This window comes from Ananas comosus, linkage group 22 (genome assembly GCF_001540865.1).
Source record: "Ananas comosus cultivar F153 linkage group 22, ASM154086v1, whole genome shotgun sequence".
Lineage (NCBI taxonomy): Eukaryota > Viridiplantae > Streptophyta > Magnoliopsida > Poales > Bromeliaceae > Ananas > Ananas comosus.
In genome coordinates, this window is record NC_033642.1 from 627869 (window position 1) to 641092 (window position 13224).

At 34.2% G+C, this 13224-nt stretch overlaps 1 protein-coding gene across 1 annotated transcript; it reads left to right on the forward strand.

Moving 5' to 3' along the window:
* LOC109727500 (pectinesterase 1-like) lies at window positions 1910–9252 on the forward strand. Its single transcript, XM_020257636.1, has 4 exons — window positions 1910–1949; window positions 5255–5579; window positions 8661–8933; window positions 8988–9252. Exons 1-4 carry the CDS (start codon window positions 1910–1912, stop codon window positions 9250–9252), a joined length of 903 nt encoding a protein of 300 aa, XP_020113225.1.

A 13224-nucleotide genomic window follows, 5' to 3' on the forward strand; every position in this document is an offset into this window, starting at 1 on the left:
ACTTATGTTTATTGCTTATAGTTTAAAAATTAAAAAAAAAAATTCAAATATCATCTATTTAGTTTTACACTTTATCACTTTAGTACCATTTGATTTAAAGTATATCAATTTAGTGTCCAGTGATTTTATTTTTATCTTTTTATTATCGATTTTACTAAATTTTTTCGTTAAATCAGTGACAAAGTTAAAACTAAAGATATTAAAATAAATATTCGATAAATCTAGATTGAATATCTGAAATTTTTGTATATAATTTAACGAAATATTAACAAAAAAACTGATGAAAATATAAAAATGAAACCACAGGATACTACCTTGATATACTTTAAAACACAGAATACTAAAGTTAGAAAGTTCAAAACCATAGTATTGGTATCTGAAGTTTATCCTTAAAAAAATAGCTCAGTGGTGCTTTTAAAAAATAAAAAAATACAGTGTAAAAAGTGAAAAAACTTATAAAGTACTATCAAGTAATTAGCACGAGTGGAGTTCCTGCACTTCACTGCGGTTATTTTTTGTATAAATATTAAATTATAAATTTTATAATATGTAAATAAAATTTTGTAGTATAATAATAAGTTGAAGAGCCTTTTCAAAATTATTGTGCCGTAGTTCCATTTCCGCCCATTCGCACCAAACGGTAGCGAGATGGTCGACCGACTTGTAGTTCACCTACGTAGCCCTTTCGAAGACCTCTTCAGCACGGTCAAGTCGATTATTGCTCTCGTACATCCGCGCAAAAGCGATCCACAGAGTATGGGGCTTCCCCACCGCCTTCATCGGATCCACTATCTCCAATACTCGGGCGTGAGCAGACAGCTGCATCGCAGGATCGCCGTCGAAAAGCTTCACCCGCCTGCAATTGAAATATACAGTTAGATTCTTCCCAAAGGGCTTGTTTGGTTCATCCATTATAGAACTCGCTGCTGGTTAACTCCTTTATCAGTCTTCCGCCTTCCTCGTCACCTAGGTCGCCGTTGTCCACCTCACCATCAGAGGAATCGAGCTTGGCGGCAAGCAACATCTGCTCGAACTGCGCATACGCCTCAAAGATGAGGCCGAATTCCCCGGCAGTCGAAACAGCATTGAGGTCGGCCTCGAAGACGTCCTGCGCCTTCTTGAAGAGCCCTCTGCAGGCGTAGTAGTCGGCGAGGGAGTTCCAGAGCAGGCCTTCCTCGTTGGTGAGTTGGCGGATGCCGCTGCGAATGACGGCTTCGACGTTTAGGCCTGAAATTGAGATTTCAACGGCGTGGCCGACGACAATGGCTATTGGAGATATAGATCTATTTAACAACTAATCTATCTTTCCAGCTTTACTTATTTTCAAATTGGTTAATTATTTTCAATTTGAAACTATCTTTTAATAGACCCAAAATTTAAAATTCTAATAAAATATAGATTGATGTTTGAAATTTTGTACCAAAATATCCTAAGAGGTGTTTGGATGCTTCAAAAATACCCCAACAAAATAGGGTATAGTTTAACTATACCCTAAAAAACAGGGTAAAAGTAAAATCTAATATTTTCTCTAGAAAAAAAATTACTCCATTTTTCGGGCCGCCTCCCCACTCGCCCGACTTCCTCTCGCGCGTCTCTTTCCCTCCCGTTGCCCTCTCCACAACTTCCTCCCATCTCCTTCCCGTTGCCGCTCTCACCTCAGCACAGCTTCCTCCCATCTCCCTCCCGTTGCCGCTCTCACCTCAGCCGCTGCCGCCGCCGCCGTGGATCTCGGCCACCGCTGCTGCCACACTCATCTCGCGGGTTGCCGCCATTGCCGCGCACGTCTCGCGCGCTGCCACCTTTGTAGTCACGATCACCTCGGCCGCCGCCGCGGCCGCACTAACCTTGGCCGCCATTTTCTTTTTTCGATCTTCTCTCGCCCCTCGCCCCTCTCGCCCCTCGCCTTGCGATGGCCGGAGAAGGGCAGCCCCATTTCCCTCCTCCAACAGGTAACAGGTCTTCTTCTTCTTCTTCTTCTTCTAATTTTGTTCAATGGGGTATCCCTTCTTCTAATTTATGGGTCTTCTAATTTTATTTTTTTTTCAACAGGTCTTCTTCGGATTTTTTTTTTTTCAATAGGGCATCCCTTCTTCTTCTTCTTCTCATTTTGTTATTTTTTACAATATTTTCATATAATCTGATTTTATTTGTTTTGATTTTGTTGATGACATTCTCTGATTAGCGTAACTGTGTCAAACACTTTTTGAGATGTTTACATGAGTAAGGTAACTATGGAAGAATATAAAGTTTCTATTCTGCTGATTAGCTTTGAGTAACACTGAAGAAAAGTTGTGAGAAAATCAGATAAGATGATTCGGACATGTTTAATGAAATGATTGAGAATATGTCTGAAGTTTCTGTTGAAAAGTAGAAATGGTTAGTGAAGTTATAAGGCTTCTTGGTTTCGGTCAATGTTGAAGAGAAAGGATAGGCCACTAGCTAGAATTGCTGATGTAGGTTAAAAACAGTCAAGGGTAAAAAAATGGTCTGTACTGCTGATGAGAATATTGCTATTCTGCAATATTCTCATTGAATAGCAATATTCTCATCAACAGTTATCAAAATTGCTATTCTGCAAACATGTGAAAACTTGGACTCCGAACCTTGACAGAGACTGTACTGCTGACGAGAATATCAATTTGGGTAGAAGACCCCACGAAGGGGAGAGAAAGATTAAAAAGCACATAGCTATGTATAAACATATACAATGTGTCCATTTTAAGGTGAACCTAGTTAGGATTACACAGCTATTGAAAGAGACTGGAAGCTTTTATTGGTCTATGGCCGTTGATGTATACTTTGTCTTTGATCTTTTGTTTATACTTTGCCAAAATGGGTTGTAGCTTTGCCAAAATTGGGTTTTTTAATTCTCCAACAGCTAGAGATAAAACTTTCCGACGACTAATTTTTCAAATTTTAATTTTTAAATTTTAAATTTTAAAATCATTTAATAGTTAATAATTTAAATTTAAATTTTGAACTTTTATTTTAAATTTTTAGTTTTTAAAGTCATTTAATAGCTAATAATTTATGTTTAAACTCCCAAGGCTAATTTTTAAAGATTATCAGAAATTCTGTAGAATTATATAATGTGTATTCAAATAGCTTTTAAAATGAACCCGTGAAATATTTTTGGAGTTACAGGATACTCCATTTCATTTGGATCAAAACTACGGTATTTAAACTCCACAAAATTTATTTACTGCTCATCCAAACAGAGCCTAAGTATGAATTTTTTCTTCTGTTTCTGCAAATAAAATTTTATATATATTTTAGCTATAAAATGGATATATCAATAATTATTTTAATATTTATTTCAAATCATCATATTTATCAAAAAATTTTAAAAAATTTTTTTCTAAAAATAATTTGTCTATTATATTTTATTTAAAATTATATGTTACATTCTAATTCAAATTCAAATAATTGTCGCCGACAAAAATTATATAGTTCTATTTTTTTAAATTCATACATTGAATATTTCACTATATGTTTTTTTTTTTTTGAANATCCAGAGGAACACTGGTGATTCACACTCCAGAACTGCAATATTTCTGCCGACTCAGACCTAACTCCATACATTGAGCAAATTCACAGTTATTTGGGTCGGCCGTGGCGGAATTTATCTAGGACTTCAAAATTTTAATTCATGTTTAATTCAAAATTTAATATTTAATTTTGATTCACTTTAATTAAAATTTCTAACTGTTAATTCAAATTTAATATCTAAAATTATATTTAATTCACGATTTAAACTTAAATCTTAATTTTAATTTAAAAATCTATAAATTTAAATTTAAGTTATATAATTAAATTTTAACTCTAAATTTCAGATGAAATAAAAATTTTAAATCAAATAAAATTAAAATTAGATAGATATTTAAATTTAAATTTAAATTTAATTATCGGTTGCAAAAAGTTAATATAACAACTAAATATTAATGTGAAGAATTGAGATAATTTTTAAATATTCACCTTAAAAAGAAAAGGATATATTGAATGATATAAAAATATTTAATAGAAAAAGAAAATATTATTCGTTAAAGATAAAAAAGAATTAAAAATTTGTTTTATTACGTTTTTTGTTTTGTATAAGAAAAGGAGAAACCGAATTTTTTTTTCCACAAAAAATAGGTCTATTGATGGGTCGAAATTTGAAATATGTGCTTTTCTATATATAGTATTGCACGGGTACGCTTATATAATTTCATTTGGACCAAAACTACGGTATTTAAACTCCATAAAATTTATTTACTGCTCATCCAAACATGGCCTAAGTATGAATTTTTTCTTCTGTTTTTGCAAATAAAATTTTATATATATTTCAGCTATAAAATGGATATATCAATAATTATTTTAATATTTATTTCAAATCAATACAGATTTGTGCATCATATTTATCAAAAAATTTTAAAATTTTTTTTTCTAAAAATAATTTGTCTATTATATTTTATTTAAAATTATATGTTACATCCTAATTCAAATTCAAATAATTGTCGCCGACAAAAATTATATAGTTCGATTTTTTTAAATACATACATGGAATATTTCATTATATGTTTTTTTTTTTTTGAAAGATCCAAAAGTTAAATATATATTTTAAACTAAAAGTGTCAAAATTTTAATTAACGTTTAATTCAAAATTTAAAATTTAATTTTGATCCACTTTAGTTAAAATTTTCTAACTATTATTAATTGAAATTTAATATCCAAATTATAATTAATTCACGATTTAAACTCAAATTTTAATTTTAATTTAACTCTATAAATTTAATTTTAAATTATATAATTAAATTTCAACTCTGAATTTTAGAGTTTAAATCAATTGAAGTTAAAATTTAGATAGATATTTGAATTTAAATTTAAATTTGATAATCGGTTGCAAGCAATAAAAAGTTAATATAACAACTAAATATTAATGTGAAGAATTGAGATAATTTTTAAATATTCACCTTAAAAAGAAAAGGATATATTGAATGATATAAAAATATTTAATAGAAAAAGAAAATATTATTCGTTAAAGATAAAAAAGAATTAAAAATTTGTTTTATTATGTTTTTTGTTTTGTATAAGAAAAGGAGAAATCGAATTTTTTTTTCCACAAAAAATTAGGTCTATTGATGGGTCGAAATTTGAAATATGTGCTTTTATATATATAGTGTTGCACGAGTACGCTTATACAATCGTTGGCATCTGTCGCAGATGATGATACTGCATCGTGGCAGGTGATCGAATGCTTTGGTTCTGGTGAGAGGCTGTAGCATACTCGACGCCTCACCGGAAGCCATTTTGATAGATGTCGTGGTTCCCCAGGATGGCACTGAGAACTACATGACAGTGATGGCGGCTATAGATACAGCACCATCGAGCAGCGAACACCGCTATGTCATTTACATTCGGAGAGGGACATATAATGAAGACGTTTTCGTTGAGAAGCCGAATGTAGTTTTCATAGGCCCACTGTGGCTAGGGTATCACATAATCACTGACCCAGCTGTGACTGCTAATTTCACAGTCATGCTGTTGATCGAGGGAGACTCATGGTTGTCTTCTACTGGGATTAGTTACAAGAGTGGATTGTAGTGAGATAGATTAGAGTGTGGGTGAGTCAAGTGGCTAGGGTATCACATAATCACTGACCCAGCTGTGGCTGCCAATTTCACAGTCACGCTGTTGATCGAGGGAGACTCATGGTTGTCTTCTACTGGGATTAGTTACAAGAGTGGATTGTAATGACATAGATTAGAGTGTGGGTACTTCTATAGATTTGAGAGCTGAGTTGGAGAGGAAAGTATGATATCAAAAGATTATTATTTAAATGAGAAAATATTTTTGGCATAAAAGTGTCCATATTTTGTTTAAGTGAATGTGAATGTATTGGCTACTATAATAATCTGCAATAAAACTACATAATGAATACTATATTACTATTGTTTTGTGATTGTAACCGACAATTTTATTTTATTTTTATATTCTGATGGAAAGAAAGGTTGGTTGTGATATGTTAGAAGCGAGGCGAGGGTGAAACTGGGCCGGGTTGGAAATGGAACAGACATGGCTCAAGTAAATTGAGTATATTTTGGGCCAGACTTTGGCTAAAAATAAAATAATATGAAAATAAAGCCCGATCAAATATTAGGCTTTGGTTAGGGCCATGTAAGAGGCAATATATATATATATATATATATATATATATATATATATATATATATATATATATATATTATTAATACACACACATTATATATATAATTAAATTATTATTAATACACACACATTATATATAAACTGGAGCTTTAAGTATAAATTAAATAATATAATATCAAATTATTAGAATAATATTCTATCAGTGCAGTTTTGAGGGCTACCAGGATACATTATACGCCCACTCCTACAAGCAATTCTACCAAGAATGCCGCATCATCGGCACAGTAGACTTCATATTCGGGAATGCAGCAGCTGTGTTCCAGTTCTGTCTCATCCTCGCCTGTCGTTCTCTTCCTGGCTAGGCGAACACTATTACTGCCCAGGGTCGTGATGACATCCAGAGGAACACTGGTGATTCACACTCCAGAACTGCAATATTTCTGCCGACTCAGACCTAACTCCATACATTGAGCAAATTCACAGTTATTTGGGTCGGCCGTGGCGGAATTTATCTAGGACTTCAAAATTTTAATTCATGTTTAATTCAAAATTTAATATTTAATTTTGATTCACTTTAATTAAAATTTCTAACTGTTAATTCAAATTTAATATCTAAAATTATATTTAATTCACGATTTAAACTTAAATCTTAATTTTAATTTAAAAATCTATAAATTTAAATTTAAGTTATATAATTAAATTTTAACTCTAAATTTCAGATGAAATAAAAATTTTAAATCAAATAAAATTAAAATTAGATAGATATTTAAATTTAAATTTAAATTTAATTATTGTTTGCAATCAATAAGAAGTTAATATAACAACTAAATATTAGCAGATAGAATTGAGATAATCTTTGAATATTCACCTTAAAAAGAAAAGGATATTGAATAATATAAAATTATTTAATAGAAAAAAAGATATTATTCGTTAGAGATAAAAAAAAATTAAAAGTTTGTTCATTACATTATTTGTTAAAGAGGAACCAAATTTTTTTTCTACCAAAAAAAAGGTATGTCAACATACCTAAAATTGAAAACTAGTAATTACAAAATATTAGCGGATAGAATCTAGATAATTTTTAAATATTCATCTTAAAAAGAAAAGAATATTGAATAATATAAAAAATATTTAATATAAAAAAGATATTATTTGTTAGAGATAAAAAAAGAATTAAGGGCGTGTTTGGTTCGCCCATTTTTTATCCTGTAATTGGAATCGGAATGGACGAATCCGTTTGTCCGTTTTTGGTTTGCCAATTTTGACGTAAATTTTTAGTATTTAGTTATAAAGATAAAATTGACTTATTAATTTAATTATATTTTTAATATCTGAAATAAATACCGACAATGAAAATGACTCATTTCGATTCGAATTTAGGTGGCGAACCAAACAGAATGAGATAATTAATCATTCTGATTCCATTTCCAACTTATTCTCATTCCGATTCTGATACCGATTCCAATTTCAAACCATACCCTAAAAGTTTGTTTTATTACATTATTTGTTAAAGAGGAATGAAAATTTTTTTTCACCAAAAAAGGGTCTGTCAACATACCTAAAATTGAAATATATGCTATTATATATTTAATTTTAAATTTTGAATTAAAGTATTAATTCATATTTGAAATTATGAACCAAATTTAAAATTTAACATTGATTTGATAAGCATATTTAAATCATTCTATTTTTCAATGCTAATTTTTTTTAGTTAGTTAATTGAGAGATAGTGTATACTAAATATTTTCAATATGTGTTGAGTAGATATTTTTGTTTTTTGATTATTATGGAATATTCTTTTATAGGGCAATTGTGAAAAATATTTTATAGCAGATATCCTTCAGATGACAGAAATTTGGATTTTTTTTCTGTTCTCACAAATGGAATGCAATATTTTTTTCTACTAAAAAAAGATTTGTCTACAACTATTTTAATAATTATCTCAAATCAATATAAATTTGTGAATTACATTTATTTTCAAATTTAAAATTTAAAATTATAAATTCATATGTTATATTTTATTGAAAAATATCTCATATTTTAAATATTAGTAGATAAAACTGAGATAATTTTTTATATATTCAACTTTAAAAAAAATGTTTAAATATTATATATGCGGAGAGTATTACGTGATTAGATATTATGTAGGTGGTGGGAATTACATGTGAAAAAAAATATTTAAGATATGGTAGATTGTGAATATTATAAAATACGATATTATGTGTGCGGCAGTTATTAGAAGATAGGTGTGCATATAAAAGTGAAATTTGATACGTACTATTTAAGAACAATTTAGATACAAAAAAAAGTGACAGACACTTAATTCGTCATTCAGGAGAAACTTTTTTTAAAACTCTCTCTTTTATAAGTAGTATAGATAATTTAATTATTATTAATATATGTACACACACAATAATATATATATATATAATTAAATTATTATTAATACACACACATTATATATAAATTGGAGCTTTAAATATAAATTAAATAATATAATATCAAATTATTAGAATAATGTTCTACCGGTGCAGTTTTGAGGGATACCAGGATACATTATACGCCCACTCCTACAAGCAATTCTACCGAGAATGCCGCATCACCGGCACAGTAGACTTCATATTCGGGGATGCAGCTGCTGTGTTCCAGTTCTGTCTCTTCCTTACCTGTCGTCCTCTTCCTCACCAGGTGAACACCATTACTGCCCAGGGTCGTGATGACATCCGGAGGAACACTGGATTCACGCTTCAGAATTGCAATATTTCTGCCGACTCAGATCTAGCTTTGTATATCGAGCATATTCACAGTTAATTGGGTCGGCCATGGCTGAACTTATCCAGGACCGTGATTATGGAGACCTACATTGGGAGCTTGATTCGGCTTGAGAGGTGGCTCGAATGGAATAGTAGTTTTGCCCTCGACACTCTCTATTATGCAGAATACATGAATTCCGAGCCAGGTTCGGGACTACGTGGACGGGTTAAGTGGCTAGGGTATCACATAATCACTGATCCAGTTGTGGCTGCCAATTTCACGGTCGCGCGGTTGATCGACGAGGACTCATGGTTGCCTTCTACTGGGATTAGTTACAATAATAGATTGTAGTGAGATAGATTAGAGTGTGGGTACTTCTATAGATTTGAGGGCTGAGCTGGAGAGGAGAGTACGATATCAGAAGATTGTTATTAAGTGAGAAAATATTTTTGGCATAAAAGTGTCCATATTTTGTTTAAGTGAATGTGAATATATTGGCTACTATAATAATCTGCTATAAAACTACATAATGAATACTGTATTACTATTGTTTTGTGATTGTAACCGATAATTTTATTTTATTTAGGGAAAACTTCAAAAACCCCCCCTGTGGTTTCGTGCATTCTCACTTTGCTACCCTGTGGTTTAAAACGTATCATTTTGCCCCCCTGTGGTTTCGTTTTTATCTTTTTGTTATCAATTTTATTATTATTATTTTTTTAAAATCAGTGACAAAGTTAAAATTAAAGGATACTAAAGTGACTATTCGATAAATANTTTTTTAAAATCAGTGACAAAGTTAAAATTAAAGGATACTAAAGTGACTATTCGATAAATATAGATGGTTATCTGAAGTTTTTTGTATATAATTTAACGAAATATTAACGAAAAAGCTTCCGAAAAGATAAAAATGAAACCACATGGGGGTAAATTGATACGTTTTAAACCACAGGGTAGCAAAGTGAGAATGCACGAAACCATAGGGGGGGTTTTTGAAGTTTTCCCTTTTATTTATATATTTTGGGTGGAAAGCAAGGTTGGTTGTGATATGTTAGAAGTGAGGTGAGGGTGAAACTGGGCCGGGTAGGAATTGGACCATCGTAATTCAAGTGTGGCCCAAGTAAATTGAGTATATTTAGGGCCTGATTTTGGCTAAAAAAAAATTAAAAAAAAAATGAAGCCCGATCAAATATTGGGCTATGGTCAGGGCCATGTAAGAGTCAAAATATATATATCACCACTTTTTATACGATTTTTATTTTCAGCAGTTAAAAATTATTGATTTTGAATTTTTTCGATTTCCAGGTAAATGATATCGAAAAATCACAGAAATTATTTTCTAGAAACTTCAAATACGCTAGATCAAGTCTAACTGTCACGCCCCAGATTACTCATTTTCGCCGTATATATAGAAATTTTTTCTGTATACGAAGCAATAGCTGTACCTGTACCTGTAATCATACAACACTACAACCAGTAGTATAGAGCTGCTAAAAAGAAAACATATATAAATAACATCGATTCAAATACATATATAGTATCCAGATACAAAACAGTCGCTTCAGCGAGAATCTAACATCAGTATGTACAAGAACAAAAAACGAACACTACCTGTAGCGGGTAAATCTCTAGATCAGCAGCAACACTGGAAGGGATCTAACTCGCGACTCCCTTTTCACGATCTATATCCGCAACAGCAGCAGCCGAAGAAGAAGACTGTACAAAAAGCTTCTACAACTGGGTGTGAGAACTACTGCAAAAAGAAGTAGTCCTCAGTGGGTACTGCTACCAACCTCAACGGCTCACTCACTAAGTCTACAGAAGTATGCTCAAAGATAGTAAAGAAAGCTGGAACAATTCTACAGCTATATGTCACTATACTATCGTGATCCAACACCAACTATCTGTAGAAAATGCAAGTCCTGACCCAATCTCACTAGTCATCAGGGACTGTGAACACACCCGTCCTGCCTGTCGAACCTACACTAATTACCACAACGCTGGATCATCAATGGAAAGCAAGTCCAACCAGAACAAACCAACAACAACGCAAAAGCACAAAGCCCGACTCTGGAGTCGCACTCGTGGGCGCTACCCAACCGAGTATGCAAGCGTATTTCTGCCGAACTCAATCAGACTCTCACAGGCTGTAATCAATACAGAAGGGTCTAACTGGTATAACAACCATAATCAGAATGAAAGAAAATTTACCAGGTTCCTTAAAGAAAAATCAGAATTCACTTCTAATGTGGTTCAGCCAAGCAGAAAGCGTCTTAGGTAATTCCACTACAACTGCATCGATTTAATAAGTTCTTTATAATTATTTACCAATTAAACTTTTTTTTTTTTTACTATGTTAACTTCATAGGTTTACAGAAGATGATGGCCCAATCAATAGCAAGAGCAAACCCTGACAATATAATAAAATTATTCTGTTTATTACTTATGCATCTTTTTGGATTTTTGTGATTAATAGATGCACATCTATTCTTTTTGCGAGGCGAGGGGGTTTCGATGAACGGAGCAGAGGAAGGAAAGGGTGCGCCGAGCGCGAGGAAAGCGATGAAGGAAAGAGGAGAGCTGTGGATCCGAGCTGGAAGATCGGAGAGAGCGCGGATTCCTGTGGGGAGATCGGAGAGAGATCGAAGAGAGAAAGAGAGGCGGGATCGGAGAGAGAGAGAGGCGGGATAGGAGAGAGAGAGAGGCGGGGGCGAGGCGGTTGCCAAGAGATCCTCACCAGATCTCACACCGGCGAGGATCGTGCCGCGAATCTCGGCGGGAGGTCGGAGAGACCGCGGATCCCGGCAGGGAGATCGGAGGGCGGATCGCAGAAAAAGAAAGATGGGAGGGACAGCATGGAGGGAAAAAAAAACGCCGAAGATCGCGCCGCGGATCCCGGCGGATCCGCGTGGGGAGATCAAAGAGAGAGAGAGGGGCGAGGAGCAAACCCCACGGGCCCTCTCGCGCCCCGCGCGCCACGCCCGCCCGGCTCGCGCCTGCACATGCGCCTACCCCGGCTCGCGCTCGCACACGTGCCCACCGGGCTCGCACCCGTGCTCGCCGGCGCCGGCGCCTGCGCCTCGAAAAGGCGGAGAAAACGCCACGTCACCCGTGCTCGGCCCGCGCCAACTCGCGCCAGCACCCGCGCCCGCTCGCCTCCCGCGCCCGCCCCAGCTCACGCCGGCGTCCGTCCGCGCCAGCGCCTCCGCTCCTCGCTGGTGGGCCCCACTGGACCCCCCAAATGCGGGGAAGGCTCTATACAAACTCTCCTTTCACTTATTTGTATAGATTTTGAAATATAATGGATGTGGTGCATGAGATGCACTTGTACACCCGGTGTAGAGAGCAAATTCTCATGCTCCGTTTCTCATCGCGGATTAATTTTAATCTTATCTTTTAACTCTTATTTATCAGTTCACTGCGACGAATAGAGACGAGAAAAAAATTATAAAGAATTAGGATGAATAAAAAAAAAAGGATGTTTGGGACTTTCGCTCTATTTACTTAACGGATCAGAGTATTATTTGATATATATATTTTATTTTTACTTATCGTTTTATTTGGGCAAAACGGGTCAACAACTCTACCAACCTGGATCCATTCCCCCGTACCACGCCATGCTTTATTATTATTATATTATTATTGGCTAAATTATATAAAATTTTATTGTCAAAATTCGATTTTTCACTTTTCTCTATTGTTATTTAAAAATCTACACTTTACCCTATTATAAAATAATTCAGAGAGTAAACTGTGATGACAAATGATCATTTCGCCCCTTACTATTTTCGTCTCCTTCCTCATCTTCCTTATCCGCCGTTTTGATCGGCCGCTGTTCGCATCTCGATCGGCCGTGATTCCTCTCCATTTCCTTCTTCACCCGCTCCCCTTCTCCTTCTACACTCTCGTCGCCCCTCTATTTCGGCGACAATAGGGAGGGAGGAAATCGAAGTGGGCGTAGATAGAGAGGTGGGCAAAAGCAATGAGGGTGAAAGCAAGGCGGCGGAGGAGGGCGAGAGAATGTTTATGGGCACGGTCAGAGATGTGGATGAGGGCAAGGCAATGGAGGAAGGCGAGGCGGCGAGGCAGAGGAGGGCGAAGCAACCGTAAAGAAGGCAAAGGGTATTTTTGGCATAAAAAATTTATAACGGAACCCTAACGGATCACTAACGGTACGGGGTGAAATAAATATTTTTTATTTTACAAAAAGGTATAGTATAGATTTTTAAATGACAGTGGAGGAAAGTAAATAATCGAAGTTTAACATCAGAATTTTATGTAATTTAGCCTATATTATTTATTTATTTACTAATTTAACTCCAC